Source organism: Oryctolagus cuniculus, chromosome X (genome assembly GCF_964237555.1).
Source record: "Oryctolagus cuniculus chromosome X, mOryCun1.1, whole genome shotgun sequence".
Taxonomy (NCBI): Eukaryota; Metazoa; Chordata; class Mammalia; order Lagomorpha; family Leporidae; genus Oryctolagus; species Oryctolagus cuniculus.
Window position 1 is genome coordinate 220,751 of NC_091453.1, and position 18,636 is coordinate 239,386.

Sequence of the window (18,636 nt, forward strand, 5' to 3'; positions counted from 1 at the left end):
CTACTCGAGGGAAGGAACCGCTAGACAACATGGCCACCGTTAGAGAACATGGCCGCCACTGTGGTCACGCCCCACTCGAGGGAAGGAGCCGCCGCAGGCCGTGTGGGTGACCGGTCAGCCGGCCTGAGACAGGGTGTCGCGGGCACACATTCTAGTAGCAAAATAAAAATAAAATAGTAGCAAAACGAAGAAAAAACAGTCACGCTGGATTTCACATTTTTATTGGGGATTTTGTGCGACGGGACCCACGAAGGGCTCGACGTCGAGGGCCCTCGCGGCGTGCGGGCAGCCGGGCGGGGTCACCAGGGGTCGTCCGTGTCGTCCCGAGAGGCGCCTGCGGGACTGAACCGGGGAAGGAGGCGCGTCCACACGCGGCCCGAGTTCTCGCCGGCCGCGGCGGCGCCTGCTCATAAAAACCCACTTTTGTTCGGTGGCTGATCTCGACTGGCCGTCTCCACCACCTGACGCCCCCGGGCAGACCCACGTGGGCCGTCTCCACCACCTGACGCCCCCGGGCAGACCCACGTGGGCAACGGCGGCCCGTGTAGACGGCGTCTGGAGGCATCTCCGGGGCTCCCTCCCCGCGTCAGTGTGCCCGGGTTCAAGTCCCGCCTCCATTCCCAGTCCCAGCTGCCGGCTCGCGTGTGCCCTGCTGGCGGCGGGGACGGCTCGGGGTGTTCACAGACGCCAGTCGGGGCCCCGCGGCCGACACACGGAGTCCCGGCTGGCGTGGGTCGGTGTGAGTCAGTGTGAGTCGGTGTGAGTCGGTGTGGGGCAGTGTGGGTCAGTGTGAGTCAGTGTGGGCCGGTGTGGGCCGGTCGGTGTGGGTCAGTGTGGGTCAGTGTGAGTCAGTGTGAGTCAGTGTGGGCCGGTGTGGGTTGATGTGGGTCAGTGTGGGCTGGTGTGGGTCGGTGTGGGCCGGTGTGGGCCGGCCGGTGTGGGGTGTGGGCTGGTGGACACAGACCTCCGTCTGTCCGCCCTCAAGGAAAACACGCCGCGTCGGGGAGCCCACCTCTCGTCTCTCCCGGCAGACGGCAGCGTGTCCGCCCGGGAGGAGCCGCCTTTGACCGCGTCTTCCGAGCTCTGAAAAAAAAAAAAGGTTTCTGTTTGACAGGCAGAGAGAGAGAGAGAGAGAGAGAAAGAGAGAGAGAGAAAGAGAGAAAGAGAGAGAGAGAAAGAGAGAAAGAGAGAGAGAAAAAAAGAGAGAAAGAGAGAGAGAGAGAAAGAGAGAAAGAGAGAGAGAGAGAGAGAAAGAGAGAGAGAAAAAAAGAAAGAGAGAGAGAGAGAAAGAGAGAGAAAAAGAGAGAGAGAAAGAGAGAAAGAGAGAGAGAGAGAGAGAAAGAGAGAGAGAGAGAGAGAGAAGAGAGAGAAAGAGAGAGAGAGAAAGAGAGAGAGAGAAAGGTCTTCCTTTGCCGTTGGTTCACCCTCCAAGATGGCCGCCGTGGCGGGAGCCGTGCCAATCCGATGGCGGGGGCTGGCCTGGAAGAGGGGCAACCGGGACAGAATCCGGCACCCCGACCGGGACTAGAACCCGGTGTGCCGGCGCCGCCAGGCGGAGGACCAGCCCGGTGAGCCGCGGCTTGGAAAGACCTCAGGTCCTCTCTGAGCCCTCTCCGCGGCCGGCGGGGCCCCCGGGTGTCCGGCACGCAAGCCCCCGGCACCCCCAGCGCCGCCCGCCCGTCGGGGACCAGCACCTCCTCACTCGGCTCCCGCGGCCGCCCCCGCCGGAGGAGCCGCAGGTACTTCTCCAGCGGCCCGTCACCGCGAGCGGACGCGTCTCTGCTCCCCGCGACGCCCGTTCCCGGTTCCGCCTTCGTCTCCGTCCTCAGCGACTCCTCGATCGCCCGCTAGGACACAGCGAGACGGACAGCGCGTGTCGGTCCGTGACCACGTTGGAACACGTGTCGGCGCTTCGACACGCACACGGACACAGACCCGCCGTCCCCGGCCCGCTACCGGGACACCCGCGTCCTTAAATCCTGACTACATTCCGCGGCTCGTGCTAAGAACCAGACGTGCGGGCCTCGCAGCGCCAGCCTCCAATATGGCCGCCAGGTCGCGTCCCGGCTGCTCCACTTCCCATCCAATATGGCCGCCAGGTCGCGTCCCGGCTCCTCCACTTCCCATCCAATATGGCCGCCAGGTTCAGTCCCAGCTCCTCCACTTGCGACCCAATATGGCCGCCAGGTTGAGTCCCGGCTAGTACACTTCTTCCGACCCAATATGGCCGCCAGTTCGAGTCCCGGCTGCTCCACTTCCCATCCAATATGGCCGCCAGGCCGCGTCCCGGCTGCTCCACTTCCCATCCAGCCGCCTGCTGACGTGCAGAGCAAGATGGCCGCCGCGCTCGGGCCCCGGCGCCCACGTGGGAGACCCGGAGGCAGCGCCCGGCTTGGGGTGGGCCCCGGCGCCCCGACGGCGGCCACGCGGGGGGTCACCCAGCAGACGCGAGTCCTCCGTGTCCCCCCCCCGGACTCTGCCCTTCACACAAGCACCGCACGTCCGGTAAACTGAGGCAGGAACCGAGCGTGTTACCCTCTGCCGGTCCAGCCGCTCCAGGTCCCTTCGTCCTCGTTCTACAGCGTCTCTCCGGTCTCTCCGCCTGCTTTCTTCTCTCCGCCTGCTTTCTTCCCACGTTTCATCGTCTTCCGTTCGGTCTCCGACTTGTTCCTCGTCTACACGGCACAGGACGGAAAAGAGAGACTAACACACGAGGAAAAACCCGCCCACCGTCTACACCGAGACCCCGACCCACTGTCTACACTGAGACCCCGACCCACTGTCTACACTGAGATCCGCCGACCCACTGTCTACACTGAGGCCCCCCAACCCACCGTCTACACTGAGACCCGCCGACCCACTGTCTACACTGAGACCCCGACCCACTGTCTACACTGAGACCTCCCATGATCACTCCAGGAAGTCCCTCCCACGATCACTCCAGGAAGTCCCTCCCATGATCACTCCAGGAAGTCCCTCCCACAATCACTCCCAGGAAGTCCCTCCCATGATCACTCCCAGGAAGTCCCTCCCACCGACAGGAAGCGCACACGGTGGTCCCGCGAGCCCTCCCCGACGGCGGCCGGAGCGGGACGGCGTGCGGGTGGGGGTGGGGCCGCGGTCGGGGCAGCCGTCGGCCGCACGAGGGCCCCCCCGACCGGCAAACTCCCAACGTCGTCTTCTGACCGTGAAGCACTGAAGGTGCTTAGAGATGGTCTCCGTGTCCCACGGCCGGCGCCGGCTGCCCTGGCTAATCCTCCACCCGCGGCGCCGGCACGCCCGGTTCTAGTCCCGGCGGCCCCTCTTCCAGGCCGGCTCTCTGCTGTGGCCCGGGAGGGCAGTGGAGGATGGACCCTGCACCCCATGGGGGACCGGGAGAAGCACCTGGCCCCCGCCATCGGATTGGCACAGTTCCCGCCGCGGCGGCCATCTTGGAAGGCAAACCAACGGCAAAAAGGAAGACCTTCCTCTCCGTCAAAAAAAAAAGGGTGGAGGTGGGGGTGGGGATGGGGCCCCTCCCTCCCTCCCTCCCTCCCTCCCTCCGTCGCTCTTTCAAGTAGACGAAAATGAACGAATGCAACAAAAAAAAAAGCGGGGACACTGGAAACAGCGGAACTCACAGGCAGCGGACGACTCCGACTCCCCGCGATTCCTAGAGACGCTCTCGTCCGCATTCGGAAACCCCGTTTGTCTGTGATCGACGCTGCAGACCAGGAGAATAAATTTTTTTTTTTAATTTATTTTATTTTTTTATTTTATTTTTTATTTTTTTGATTTATTTTAATTTTTATTTTATTTTTTATTTTTTTATTTTTTATTTTTTTATTTTTTTGATTTATTTTATTTTATTATTTTTATTTTATCTTTTATTTTTTTATTTTTTATTTTTTTGATTTATTTTATTATTTTCATTTTATTTTTTATTTTTTATTTTTTATTTTTTTGATTTATTTTATTATTTTCATTTTATTTTTTATTTTTTAATTTTTTATTTTTTTGATTTATTTTATTTTATTATTTTTATTTTATTTTTTTATTTTTGATTTTCTTATTTTTTTATTTTTATTTTTTTGACAGGCAGAGTGGACAGTGAGAGAGAGAGACAGAGAGAAAGTCACGTGTTCCCCCAGAGAAGTCACATGACTCAGACTGCACGTCATTCTACAGTCTGAATGCGGATTCTGCCTGGTCACGTGACCTCTCACACCACCTAGAAACCAGCCCGAAAAGTCCACGCAAGCACAGCTCAGACCGCAGGTCACATGACTCCGCTGGAGCTGGTCGGAACCGGTACTTGCCTGATGTCCTCCTCTGCGGGGCCGGCACACGCGCGGACGGAGAGGCTGGACGCGGCGGGTGACGGCTGGCGCGTTCCCTGCGGGCGGGGGCTGGGGGGGGCCGCGTGCGGTCGGCTCGGACCTGGAGAACCAACGAGCCCACGAGAGTCACAGACCGCGTGTGCTAAAGAGCTCTTAGTCCAAAAAAAATCAATCCAAATTACTAATCAATCATTAATTAATCAATATTAATTAATTATTCGTTAATCAATCAATAAAATTACTAATTAATCCAGAAAATCAATCCAAATTATTATTAATCAATTAAATTATTAAATTATTAATCCAAAAATTAGTCCAAATTATCAATTAATTTATCTATTAAATTATTAATTAATATTAACTATTAACTAATTAAGTAAATTATTAATTAATCAAAAATAAATCCAAATTATTAATCAGTTACTAATTAAATTATCAATACTAATTAATTATTTACTGATTAATCCAGAAAATCACTAATTAATCCAAAAAATTAATCCAAATTAATCAATTATCAATCAATAAAATTATTAAGATCAACTATTAATTAATCCAAACTATCAACTATTAATTTAATTACTAATCAAATTATAAATTAATCCAAAAACTTAGTCCAAATTATTAATTATAACTAATTAAATTATTAATTAATGTTGATCATTAATTAAACTATTAATTAATCCAAAAATTAGTCCAAATTATTGATCAATCAATATTAATTAAATTATTAGTATAAAAATCAATCCAAATTAATTAATATTAACATAAAATCAATCCAAATCATTAATATTGATTTTTGATTAATTAATTGAGTTATTGATTAATCCAAAACCGAGGGTTCCGTCACCGCACTGGCACGCGCTCACCCTCGCGGTCCGCGTCCCTGTCCAGGCTGGTCTCCGCGGCAGGCGGCGGCGAGCAGGGAAGCGGCCGGGAGGAGGCGCCCCCGCGTGGCCGCGAATCCGCGCCGCCCGCCGCCGTCCCCGCGGCGTCGCTCTGGTGCCCGTCGGGCTCGTCCTGGGCGCGCGCGCGTGTCCCCCGGCGGGCGGCGGCTCCTCCGGCGGGCGGGCCGGGCGGGCTGCGGTGGCGGCTCCCGCGCGCCCTCGCGTGGTGCGTCCTGAAGGCCGCGTGCAGGCGCTCGGCCTCCCGCTCCAGCGCCTGCAGCCTCGCTTTGGTGTCGGCCACGAACTCCAGGTCCGACTCGGGGGAGCCGCCCGGCGACGCCGCGTGACACCGCGAGACGGCCAGAGCGACGGCCGCGTCATCCGGGAAGCCTCCGGCGATGGCGCCGAGCGGGGACGCGCCGACCGGGCGACCCGGGGCTGCGGGCGGCACGAGGGAAGCGGAGACGCGTGAGAACCAAGTCCAGGAAGGTCACGTGACCAGAGGAGACCCCCCCCCCCACGGCACGCGGTGACCAAACGCTCCACGGTGACCCGTCAGACACCCCACAGGCCAGCAGGGAACCGCGAGGCTCGGCCCAGGCGCGAAGAGGAAACCGTCACCCCGGATTTTATACCCTGCTAAGCTGTCACGTGGGAAGGAAGCGGAAATACAGACTTTTCATAGCGCACGTTGAGAGACTTTCTGACCAGCCGTCCTGTCCTGCGAAAGATACTTAAGGGTGCGTCACACACAGAGACACTGTCATCCCGGATTTTATACCCTGCTAAGCTGTCACGTCTGAATGAAGGGGAAATCAAGATCTTTTGTAACAAACAGACATTGAAAGACGTTCTCACCAGCCGTCCTGTCCTGCAAAACATACTTAAGGGTGCGTCACAGAGACACCGTCATCCCGGATTATTATACCCTGCTAAGCTGTCACGTCTGAATGAAGGGGAAATCAAGACTTTTCATAGCGAACACTGAAAGACGTTGTCACCAGCCGTCCTGTCCTGCGAAAGATACTTAAGGGTGCGTCACAGAGACACTGTCATCCCGGAATATTATACCCTGCTAAGCTGTCATGTCTGAATGAAGCGGAAACAAAGACTTTTCATAGCAAAAACTGAACGACGTTCTGACCACCCGTCCTGTCCTGCAAAAGATACTTAAGGGTGCGTCACAGAGACACTGTCATCCCGGAATTTTATACCCTGCTAAGCTGTCACGTGTGAAGGAAGGGGAAATACAGACTTCTCACAGCAATCATTGACTTTGTGACCACCCGTCCTGTCCTGCAAAACATACTTAAGGGTGCGTCACACACAGAAACACGGAGACACGGAGACACGGAGACACGGAGACTCGGAGACGCGGCCGTCAACACGAAAGAAGGCAAAGCAGGGAAACCAGCAATGAGATCGCGGGAAGTTCACAGTATGAACTGGACACGCCGGGGACACGGCAGGGCAACGTCACTACGTGCCGACAGTCACGCTGACCGAAAACGGCCTCGACTCTCGGGCTAAAGGACAGACCGTCTGAATGGACGGAAAACAAAACCCAATGACCTGCCGCTTCCAAGACACGCCACACGCCACATGCCACACACACACACACGCGCACGCGGTGCCCGGGCCGGCGGCCTCCCCGACCTGTCTGTGTCCCCTTCAGCTCTGACTCCAGCTCGGCGACCTGAACCGTCAGCCTCCTCACGGCAACGTCGCGGTCCAGCATCTGGGCCTCCAGCCGCGCCGAACGCGCCACCTGCAAGACCCGACGTGGGCGGCGGGCTCAGACCCGGGGTCAGGGGTCAGGGTCGGGGTCAGGGGTCACGGGTACTGGCCTCGTCCTGCAGCTGTTTCCGGAGAGCCTGTTTGTGCGCCTCAAACCGCTCGTGCTCCGCCGCGACGGCGCGTCCCGCCTCCCTCAGCTCGTCCTGGAGAACCGCGAGCTCAGCAGCCGGCTGCGCCAAGCCTGAGATTCGGGGTCAAAAAACACAGAAACGGAAAAAAAAAGACAAGCCTGGTCACTGTCACACTTGAGTTTGCTTCGTCCATTTAAAAGCCGCCAACAGGCCGGCGCCGCCGCGGCTCACTAGGCTAATCCTCCGCCTTGCGGCGCCGGCACACCGGGTTCTAGTCCCGGTCGGGGCGCCAGATTCTGTCCCGGTTGCCCCTCTTCCAGGCCAGCTCTCTGCTGTGGCGCCACGGCGGCCATCTTGGAAGGTAAACCAACGGCAAAGGAAGCCCTTCCCCTCTCTCTCTCTCTCTCTCTCTCTCAAATCTTCCTTCTGACAGTGAATCGTGCAGAACCAGCAGGAAGGAATTCTGGGTACAGAACGTTCTAGAACCTTCCTGACTCAAGACAGTGAACACTCGCCCACCGCACGCGACGTACGGCTCAGCAGACGCACGTTCTCGCTCCGGCTGTCCGCCAGCTGCCGTCTCAGGAGCTCGTTCTGTGCCTGCAGCGCCAGCCGCTCCGCCTTCAGTGCCGATTCATCGCTCGTGTCTTTGATCCTTGCTGAGTCACCGCTCGTGTCTTTGATTTTTGCTGAGTCATCCCTCGTGTCCTTCATCCTTGCTGAGTCATTACTCGTGTCGTTCATCTTTGCTGAGTCATCGCTCGTGTCTTTGATCCTTGCTGAGTCATCACTCGTGTCTTTGATTTTTGCTGAGTCATCGCTCGTGTCTTTGATTTTTGCTGAGTCATCGCTCGTGTCTTTGATTTTTGCTGAGTCATTACTCGTGTCCTTCATCCTTGCTGAGTCATCGCTCGTGTCTTTGATTTTTGCTGAGTCATCACTCGTGTCTTTGATCCTTGCTGAATCATCGCTCGTGTCCTTGATCCTTGCTGAGTCACCGCTCGTGTCTTTGATTTTTGCTGAGTCATCGCTCGTGTCTTTGATTTTTGCTGAGTCATCGCTCGTGTCTTTGATTTTTGCTGAGTCACCAGTCGTGTCTTTGATTTTTGCTGAGTCATCGCGCGTGTCCTTGACCCTCTCGCTCAGCACTCGGTTCTGCTCCGTCACCGCCAGCAGCTGGGCCCTCAGAGACTCCAACTCGACCTGCAACTGACACTGAGTACTGAGTTAACCTGACCAGCACCCCCGTGTGACACTGAGTACTGAGTTAAGCTGACCCAGCACCTTCTTAGTCACATGACAAACAGCCTGAACACGTCATGTGGAGAAAAAAAAATGTGAGTAAAATTGGAATTTGCATATTACAGACTATTTAAATAAAATGTTAATCAGAAACTTGCATATTCAAGACTATTTAAATAAAATGTTAATCAGAAATTTGCATATTAGTCGAAATTTGCATATTAAAGACTACTTAAATAAAGCCTTAATCAAAATTTGCATACTGCAGACTACTTCAATAAAAAGCCGCGATCACCTCGCGCTCCCTCACGCGGGGCGGGGGCGGGCCGAGCTCCGTCTGTCTCGCGCTGACGGCCACGAGCGCCTCCTGCAGACGGACGGCTCGTCCTGGAAGGAAACCGCACGTCACACGGCGCGTCCCCGCGAGCACAGGCGCCGCCACGGCTCACGGCCGCCACGTCACGCCTGCTGACCGACTCACGGACGCCACGTCGGGCTTGTTGACCGACTCACGGACGCCACGTCACGCCTGCTGACTGACTCACGGACGCCACGTCACGCCTGCTGACTGACTCACGGACGGCACGTCACGCCTGCTGACTGACTCACGGATGCCACGTCGGGCTTGTTGACCGACTCACGGACGCCACGTCGGGCCTGCTGACTGACTCACGGACGGCACGTCACGCCTGCTGACTGACTCACGGACGCCACGTCACGCCTGCTGACTGACTCACGGACGGCACGTCAGGCTTGTTGACCGACTCACGGACAGCACGTCCTGCCTGCTGACCGCTACCCCACACGTGACAGGGCGGGGTCAAGGGTCAGCGGGCGAGACAGAAAGAGAGAGAGAGAGAGAAAGAGAGAGAAAGAGAGAGAGAAAGAGCTCCCTGCTGTGTCCCGGATGAGAGAAGTGGAGAGACTCGCACTCAGAACCACCTTGACTCTCCGTCTCGTGCTGCAGCTCGTCGTCGGCTCCCGCATCCTGCAGCTCAAGCTGGCGCCTGCGACGGGGGAGGACTCAGCGCGGAAGGTGCTGGGAACTCAGTCCCCAGCACCCTCCACTCGGTCCCCAACACTCGTGAAGTCAGTCCACAAACGCTCGTGAAGTCAGTCCACAAACGCTCGTGAAGTCAGTCCACAAACGCCCGACTCTCTCTCTCTCTCTCTCTCTCTCTCTCTCTCTCTCACACTCGCTCCTGCAGCTGCTGCTCCCGCCTCCTCAGCGCGTCCGTCATCCTCCTCGTTTCCTCCTCGTGCTGCTTCCGGCTCCTGAAAGCACAAGGACACGCGCAGGCCGAACTGAGAAACTGAGGCAGACGCGTCACGTGGCTGATGGACGCCCCAACCTGGGACGGTCACGTGGTCAGCGGCCATCTTGAATTCATGGAGGAAGACTCATCGTCTCTGACCGCGTCCGTGCTGAGTCATCGTCTGACCTGGTTTGTGCTGAGTCATCGTCTGACCTCATTTGTGCTGAGTCATCGTCTCTGACCTCATTTGTGCTGAGTCATCGTCTGACCGCGTTTGTGCTGAGTCACCGTCTGACCTGGTTCGTGCTGAGTCATCGTCTGACCGCGTTCGTGCTGAGTCATTGTCTGACCTGGTTCGTGCTGAGTCATCGTCTGACCGCGTTCGTGCTGAGTCACCGTCTGACCTGGTTCGTGCTGAGTCACCGTCTGACCACGTTTGTGCTGAGTCACCGTCTGACCTGGTTTGTGCTGAGTCACCGTCTGGCCGCGTCCGCCCGTCACTCACAGCTCGAAGGCGTCGGCCCTCCGCGTCAGCTCCGCCTCTCGCGCTCGCAGCGCGTCCATGTCCCTGAGCAGACGCTGCCGCTCGGTGTAGACGTCTCGCGCCTCGATCTGCGGTGGAGACGCCCGTCAGGATCAGGATCTCCGCCTCCCGCTCGCGCCCTCACAGCCGGAACGAGCCGGAATGAGCCAGTCTGGTCTACACCCCACATCCAGCCCGGTCTACACCCCACATTGCAACAACCCAGTCCGGTCTACACCCCACATCCAGTCCGGTCTACACCCCACATGGCCGCCAACAGGACAAGGGCCTCCCTGCTCGGGCCACCCGCGAGCGCCACCTCCTGGAGCCTCCTGACTCTCTCGACGGCCTCCTTCTCTCGGGCCGCCAGGGACTCGGCCTTCGCCCGCCAGGCCCTCGCGCACGCGCCCCGCAGCTCCGCCAGCGCCTCCTCGCGCCGCCGCCTCTCCTCCATCTTGACTCTCGCGATCTCGGTCTCTCTCAGATACTCCAGCTGCAAAACACCGACTTCCGTCAGTCGCTAGAAAAACGGTTGTTGATCGACAAAACGGTTGTTGATCGACACACAGAGACGAAACGGTTGTTGATCGACAAAACGGTTGTTGATCGACACACAGAGACGAAACGGTTGTTGATCGACAAAACGGTTGTTGATCGACACACAGACACGAAACGGTTGTTGATCGACACCGCCGGGACGACGCTCACCCTCTGGCGCATTTCCGCCCGCAGCTGCTCCTCCATGTCCCTCTTGTAGTCGCTCAACTTTGCGTCCAGAGACGCCGTCTTCGGGTGCCGGGACTTCGCGTCGGCGAACGCGTCGTCGATGAGCCGGAGCTTTTCGGCTGTTAAAAAAAAAAAACAAAACCGCACGTTGAATCGGGACACACGGACGCGGGCGGGCGCACACAACCGTGACGTGTCAACGGACGGAGAGCCACACACGCCACGTTGTCCACCTCGCCGTGTTACGAAAAAGGAACTGAAGTGTGTTGAGCGACTATCTGATGGTACGGCCGGTGTTGAAGTGACGTGTGGACGTCCAAAGTGGGGAGACGGGCAGCCGCCATTACCGAGAGAGTCGCTGCCGGGGGCCGCCGCGTCCGTCTGAGCCTCCGCGTCGCGGCTCTGCTTGGCCTCATGACGGTCCGCCAGTTCTCTCAGGAGCCGCACGAGGAAGCCTGGAAGACACCGCAGGCCGCGTTCCGGAACCTCCTCCCGCTCTAGAACCTCCCCGTTCTAGTCTAGAACCTTCCCTCGATATGGAACCTCCTCCCGTTCCGGTTTCGATTCTGGTACATTCCGGTCTCCCCACCGGGCGGGGCCTCACACTCACACGGGACACGTCACACGTCACATGCATAAACACGCTATCTCACGCGACAGCACACGCCTACCGGCTCCGTCGTCTCTGTCGGCTGCAGACACCTGCAAGGAGAGAGTGTTTTGTGCGGATTCCGGCTGACGACCGGAACGAACAGGCCGGAGCAGCCGCGGGCGGGACGCCTACCAGGGACGCGTGCAGGCCGGACGGCGGGCGGATTCCGACGAGCTGGAGCACATCCCACTCACTCAGCACCTGGCGGGGACGAGAACGAGGAGGGCGTTTCACATGATGAATGACAGAGAAAAAGAATGAGGCGGCCATTTTACATGACGAATGACAGAAAAAAGAACGAGGCGGCCATTTTACATGAATGACAGAAAAAAGAACGAGGCGGACATTTTACATGTTGAATGATTGAAAAAAGAACGAGGTGGACATTTTACATGATGAATAAAGAAAAAGAACGAGGCGGCCATTTTACATGATGAATAAAGAAAAAGAACGAGGCGGACATTTTACATGTTAAATAATAAAGAAAAAGAACGAGGTGGACGTTTTAAATGTTAAATGACAGAAAAGAACGAGGTGAACATTTTACATGTTGAATGATAGAAAAAAGAATGAGGCAGACATTTTACATGATGAATGACAGAAAAAAGAACGAGGCGGACATTTTACATGTTAAATGATAGAAAAAAAGAACGAGGCAGCCATTTTACATGTTAAATGATAGAAAAAGAACGAGGTGGACATTTTACATGATGAATAAAGAAAAAGAACGAGGCAGCCATTTTACATGTTGAATGATAGAAAAAGAACGAGGTGGACATTTTGCATGTTAAATGATAGAAAAAGAACGAGGCGGACATTTTAAACGTTGAATGACAGAAAAGAACGGGGTGGACATTTTACATGTTACATGATAAAAAAAAGAACGAGGCGGCCATTTTACATGTTAAATAATAAAGAAAAAGAACGAGGCGGCCATTTTACATGTTAAATGATAAAAAAAGAACGAGGCGGCCATTTCACATGCTGAATGATGAATGAAGACGTTTGCGGGACACTGAGCCTCCCGCTTCAGGTAATTCTGCTGACAAAGCAAATCTCAGCTCGTTCTAAAGGAAACAGCGAACGCTGCAGTGTGGACCTACTCAGTGTGACGTCACACCTGCAGGGGGCCTACTCAGTGCACACACATTCCAAGATGGCCGACAAGTGAACCTGGTGAGTCCAGAAACACTTTCCCATGATGCAACACTGTCTTCTTCAGATCACTGTGAACAGATTTTCCCATGATGCAACACTGTCTTCTTCAGGTAACAGTGGACACATTTTCCCATGATGCAACAGTGTCTTCTTCTGGTAACTGTGAACAGATTTTCCCATGATGCAACACTGTCTTCTTCAGGTAACAGTGGACACATTTTCCCATGATGCCACAGTGTCTTCAGGTAACTGTGAACACATTTTCCCATGATGCAACAGTGTCTTCTTCTGGTAACTGTGGACAGATTTTCCCATGATGCAACATTGTCTTCTTCTGGTAACTATAAACAGATTTTCCCATGATGCAACAGCGTCTTCTGGTAACTGTGAACACAGATTTCCCATGATGCAACAGTGTCTTCTTCAGATCACTGTGAACACATTTTCCCATGATGCAACACTGTGTCTTCTTCTGGTAACTATGAACAGATTTTCCCATGATGCCACAGTGTCTTCGGGTAACTGTGAACAGATTTCCCATGATGCAACACTGTCTTCTTCAGGTAACAGTGGACACATTTTCCCATGATGCCACAGTGTCTTCAGGTAACTGTGAACACATTTTCCCATGATGCAACAGTGTCTTCTTCTGGTAACTGTGGACAGATTTTCCCATGATGCAACATTGTCTTCTTCTGGTAACTATAAACAGATTTTCCCATGATGCAACAGCGTCTTCTGGTAACTGTGAACACAGATTTCCCATGATGCAACAGTGTCTTCTTCAGATCACTGTGAACACATTTTCCCATGATGCAACACTGTGTCTTCTTCTGGTAACTATGAACAGATTTTCCCATGATGCCACAGTGTCTTCGGGTAACTGTGAACAGATTTCCCATGATGCAACAGTGTCTTCCTCAGGTAACAGTGGACACATTTTCCCATGATGCCACAGTGTCTTCAGGTAACTGTGAACACATTTTCCCATGATGCAACAGTGTCTTCTTCTGGTAACTGTGGACAGATTTTCCCATGATGCAACATTGTCTTCTTCTGGTAACTATAAACAGATTTTCCCATGATGCAACAGCGTCTTCTGGTAACTGTGAACACAGATTTCCCATGATGCAACAGTGTCTTCTTCAGATCACTGTGAACACATTTTCCCATGATGCAACACTGTGTCTTCTTCTGGTAACTATGAACAGATTTTCCCATGATGCCACAGTGTCTTCGGGTAACTGTGAACAGATTTCCCATGATGCAACAGTGTCTTCTTCAGGTAACAGTGGACACATTTTCCCATGATGCCACAGTGTCTTCAGGTAACTGTGAACACATTTTCCCATGATGCAACAGTGTCTTCTTCTGGTAACTGTGGACAGATTTTCCCATGATGCAACATTGTCTTCTTCTGGTAACTATAAACAGATTTTCCCATGATGCAACAGCGTCTTCTGGTAACTGTGAACACAGATTTCCCATGATGCAACAGTGTCTTCTTCAGATCACTGTGAACACATTTTCCCATGATGCAACACTGTGTCTTCTTCTGGTAACTATGAACAGATTTTCCCATGATGCCACAGTGTCTTCGGGTAACTGTGAACAGATTTCCCATGATGCAACAGTGTCTTCCTCAGGTAACAGTGGACACATTTTCCCATGATGCCACAGTGTCTTCAGGTAACTGTGAACACATTTTCCCATGATGCAACAGTGTCTTCTTCTGGTAACTGTGGACAGATTTTCCCATGATGCAACATTGTCTTCTTCTGGTAACTATAAACAGATTTTCCCATGATGCAACAGCGTCTTCTGGTAACTGTGAACACAGATTTCCCATGATGCAACAGTGTCTTCTTCAGATCACTGTGAACACATTTTCCCATGATGCAACACTGTGTCTTCTTCTGGTAACTATGAACAGATTTTCCCATGATGCCACAGTGTCTTCGGGTAACTGTGAACAGATTTCCCATGATGCAACAGTGTCTTCCTCAGGTAACAGTGGACACATTTTCCCATGATGCCACAGTGTCTTCAGGTAACTGTGAACACATTTTCCCATGATGCAACAGTGTCTTCTTCTGGTAACTGTGGACAGATTTTCCCATGATGCAACAGTGTCTTCTTTGGATAACTGTTTTCCCATGATGCAACAGCGTCTTCTGGTAACTGTGAACACAGATTTCCCATGATGCAACAGTGTCTTCTGGTAACTGTGAACACATTTTCCCATGATGCAACAGTGTCTTCCTCAGGTAACAGTGGACACATTTTCCCATGATGCCACAGTGTCTTCAGGTAACTGTGAACACATTTTCCCATGATGCAACAGTGTCTTCTGGTAACTGTGAACAGATTTCCCATGATGCCACAGTGTCTTCTGGTAACTATGAACACATTTTCCCATGATGCAACAGCGTCTGTGGACAGAACACTCAGAAACGGGGAGAACGAGGGTTTTACCTATTTTTGAAGGTTTTACCTTTTTTTGGAGGTTTTACCTTTTCCGGCAGGTTTTACCTATTTTTGAAGGTTTTACCTATTTTTGAGGTTTACCTTTTCCGGCCGGTTTCACCTATTTTTGAGGTTTACCTTTTCCGGCCGGTTTCACCTTTTTTTGAAGGTTTTACCTATTTTTGAAGGTTTCACCTATTTTTGAAGGTTTTACCTATTTTTGAAGGTTTTACCTTTTCCGGCCGGTTTTACCTATTTTTGGAGGTTTTACCTTTTCCGGCCGGTTTCACCTATTTTTGAGGCTCACCTTGTCGGAGGCCAGGCCGCTCTCGGGCAGGAAGACGGACAGCGCGTACTCGCAGCCGCGGCGGCGCAGGTGCCCGGCCACGAGGGAGTCGGCGGCGTCCAGCAGCAGGCGGCCCTCCGCGGGGCCCGCGCGCGCCCGCCCTCCGCCCGGCAGGGGGCGCGTCAGCTCGCGCACCAGCAGGTTCCTCAGCTGCGTCTGCGCGGGGCGGGACAGACCGGACATCACGTCACGGGGTCACGGGGTCACGCAGGTCACGGGGTTCACGCAGGTCAATAAGTCAATTTTTTTTTTTTACCTGTCTGGATTCAATATGGTGCCACGGGGTCACGCAGGTCAATAAGTCAATCAATTTTTTTTTTTTGCCTGTCTGGATTCAATATGGCGCCACGGGGTCACGCAGGTCACTAAGTCAATCAATTTTTTTTTTTTGCCTGTCTGGATTCAATATGGCGCCACGGGGTCACGCAGGTCACTAAGTCAATCAATTTTTTTTTTTTGCCTGTCTGGATTCAATATGGTGCCACGGGGTCACGCAGGTCAATAAGTCAATCATCAATTTTTTTTTTTTGCCTGTCTGGATTCAATATGGCGCCACGGGGTCACGCAGGTCAATAAGTCAATCAATTTTTTTTTTTTTTGCCTGTCTGGATTCAATATGGCGCCACCACCGGGCACCCCCCCCACGGTACCTTGAGCGCGTCCAGCACGCCCCGCTCCTTGAACGTCCGGTACAGCCTCTTGCGTAGACCGTCCCGAGTCAGCGCGTCACACGTGGCGGGCCGGGACGCCATGACTGCCCGAGAACAGACACGCGGCTCCACGTCAGTCTCCAACGCCCAGCAGAGAGAAGCGCTCGCTGTAACGGACTCAACTGGAGACTTCATTCCCACCCGCCCGCCCGCCCCGGGGGAGCCGCCACGTCCGCCATCTTAGGTGTCTGCTACGTCCGCCATCTTGGGTAGAGTGGCAAGTGCAGCCACGTCCGCCATCTTAGGTAGAGGCGCAGGAGCAGCCACCTCCGCCATCTTAGGTGTCCGCTCCGCCCACCCTGCCAAGGTCCGAGTCTGCGGCCCCGCTCGGGCTTCGGGCCCAAAGACCAGGGGAGACCGCTGACCTCGGAGCCCCGCACCGCTGACCGGAAGCAGCCCCGCCCCGCTGACCGGAAAAAGCCCCGCCCCGCTGACCGGAAGGAGCCCCGCCCCGCTGACCGGAAGCAGCCCCGCCCCGCTGACCGGAAGCAGCCCCGCCCCGCTGACCGGAAGGAGCCCCGCCCCGCTGACCGGAAGGAGCCCTGCCCGCTGACCGGAAGGGGCCCCGCCCCGCTGACCGGAAGCAGACCCGCCCCGCTGACCGGAAGCAGACCCGCCCCGCAGACAGGAAGGAGCCCTGCCCCGCTGACCGGAAGGAGCCCTGCCCGCTGACCGGAAGCAGCCCTGCCCGCTGACCGGAAGGAGCCCTGCCCCGCTGACCGGAAGCAGCCCTGCCCCGCTCACCGGAAAGAGCCCTGCCTGCTGACCGGAAGTAGCCCTGCCCCGCTGACCGGAAGGAGCCCCGCCCCGCTGACCGGAAGGAGCCCCGCTCCGCTGACCGGAAGCAGCCCCGCCCGTGTCCCGGGGCTGGGAGCGGCCCGGAGCGGAACAGCGTGTTCTGGTGCTCCGAACTCGGACTCCGGCCAAAGCGCGCGACTGCGACCGCGCACCGCGCGGGACCCTCCAGGGCGAGCGACAGGCCGAGACCGGAAACCGGAACACAGACAGGAAGTACCGGGAGAGGGTTGTTCCTCCTCACGAGCCAGCCCGCTTCTCCCGGAAGTTCGCTGAGGCGCTACCGCGCTACGAACTCCGACCGGAAGTCCCGCCCAGACCTCGCGAGGGCGCACCTACGGAGTCTCGCGAGCACTGCGCGCGTCCACCAGCCAGCCCACTTCTCCCGGAAGTTCTTCCCTGAAGCGGTACCGCGCAAGCGCCCGCTAAGAACGCCAACCGGAAGTCCCGCCCAGACACGGAAGCGCCGGCTAAGAAATCTAACCGGAAGTCCCGCCCACCCAGAACCGGAAGCTCGCGGAGCAGAGCGCCCTTCCCTGAGGCTGTACCGCGCAAGCGCCGCTAAAAACTCCAACCGGAAGTCCAGCCCGCCAAGACCCGGAAGCTCGCGGAGCAGAGTGTCCGTCCCTGAGGCGCTACCGCGCAAGCGCCCGCTGAGAACTCTAACCGGAAGCCCGGCCCAGACCCGGAAGCGCCCGCTAAGAACTCCAACCGGAAGTCTTGACAAGTCCTCGCGATAGCGAACCTACGGAGTTTCGCGAGGACTGCGCGAGTCCACGAGCCAGCCCGCTTCTCCCGGAAGCTCGCGGAGCAGAGCGCCCGTCCCTGAGGCGGTACTGCGCAAGCGCCCGCTCAGAACTCCAACCGGAAGTCCCGCCCAGACCCGGAAGCGCCCGCTAAGAACTCCAACCGGAAGCCCCGCCCGCCAAGACCCGGAAGCGCCCGCTCAGAACTCCCACCGTAAGTCCCGCCCAGGCCTAGCGAGAGCGAACCTACGGAGTTTCGCGAGGACTGCGCGAGTCCACGAGCCAGCCCGCTTCTCCCGGAAGCTCGCGGAGCAGAGCGCCCGTCCCTGAGGCGGTACCGCGCAAGCGCCCGCTGAGAACTCCAACCGGAAGTCCCGCCCGCCAAGACCCGGAAGCTCGCGGAGCAGCGTGCCCTTCCCTGAGGCTGTACCGCGCAAGCGCCGCTAAAAACTCCAACCGGAAGCCCCGCCCGCCCAGGCGCGGAAGCTCGCGGAGCAGAGCGCCCGTCCCTGAGGCGGTACCGCGCAAGCGCCCGCTCAGAACTCCAACCGGAAGTCCCGCCCGCCAAGACCCGGAAGCTCGCGGAGCAGCGTGCCCTTCCCTGAGGCGGTACCGCGCAAGCGCCAGCTGAGAACTCCAACCGGAAGTCCCGTCCAGACCCGGAAGCGCCCGCTAAGAACTCCAACCGGAAGTCCCGCCCGCCCAGACCCGGAAGCTCGCGGAGCAGAGTGCCCGTCCCTGAGGCGCTACCGCGCAAGTTCCTGCTGAGAACGCTAACCGGAAGTCCCGCCGAGGCCTGGCGAGAGCGAACCTTCGGAGTTTCGCGAGGACTGCGCGAGTCCACGAGCCAGCCCGCTTCTCCCGGAAGCTCGCGGAGCAGAGCACCCGTCCCTGAGGCGGTACCGCGCAAGCGCCCGCTGAGAACTCCAACCGGAAGTCCCGCCC

General features: G+C 55.6%; 1 protein-coding gene and 1 long non-coding RNA gene across 8 annotated transcripts in view; one reads left to right on the forward strand and one right to left on the reverse strand.

The window, feature by feature from the left end:
• LOC138847716 (uncharacterized) overlaps window positions 1-18,636 on the forward strand; it is a 72,317-nt gene that overhangs the window by 39,627 nt on the left and 14,054 nt on the right. The window lies entirely within an intron of this gene.
• On the reverse strand, window positions 206-18,611 carry OFD1 (OFD1 centriole and centriolar satellite protein). 7 transcript variants are annotated; one of them, XM_070067249.1, is made up of 22 exons: window positions 18,503-18,611; window positions 16,091-16,194; window positions 15,402-15,596; window positions 11,603-11,671; window positions 11,490-11,520; window positions 11,166-11,273; window positions 10,801-10,937; window positions 10,412-10,585; window positions 10,075-10,181; window positions 9,508-9,588; window positions 9,256-9,320; window positions 8,609-8,700; window positions 7,605-8,286; window positions 7,051-7,181; window positions 6,860-6,971; window positions 5,186-5,641; window positions 4,299-4,419; window positions 3,621-3,703; window positions 2,536-2,675; window positions 1,695-1,847; window positions 965-1,083; window positions 206-342 (listed from the first exon to the last, which is right to left on the reverse strand). In XM_070067249.1, exons 2-22 carry the CDS (start codon window positions 16,190-16,192, stop codon window positions 300-302), a joined length of 3,201 nt encoding a protein of 1,066 aa, XP_069923350.1. In that variant the 5' UTR covers window positions 16,193-16,194; window positions 18,503-18,611; the 3' UTR covers window positions 206-299. The 7 variants fall into 7 exon arrangements, with proteins under 7 accessions (XP_069923350.1, XP_069923351.1, XP_069923348.1 ...); XM_070067250.1 differs by lacking the exon at window positions 18,503-18,611 and adding an exon at window positions 17,166-17,295 and having other exon boundaries at window positions 7,605-8,274; XM_070067247.1 differs by lacking the exon at window positions 18,503-18,611 and adding an exon at window positions 17,166-17,295.

What these genes read in the sequence shown, in the direction of transcription:
- OFD1 (XM_070067249.1), bottom strand. Translation starts at nt 16,192, where the DNA reads ATGGCGTCCCGGCCCGCCACGTGTGACGCGCTGACTCGGGACGGTCTA. An exon ending in GCACGAGACGGAGAGTCAAG is followed by an intron (nt 8,701 to 9,255) that starts GTGGTTCTGAGT and finishes GTTTCCTTCCAG; the next exon opens with GACGAGCCGTCCGTCTGCAG. An exon ending in GTCGGAGTCGTCCGCTGCCT is followed by an intron (nt 2,676 to 3,620) that starts GTGAGTTCCGCT and finishes TGTGCCGTGTAG; the next exon opens with ACGAGGAACAAGTCGGAGAC.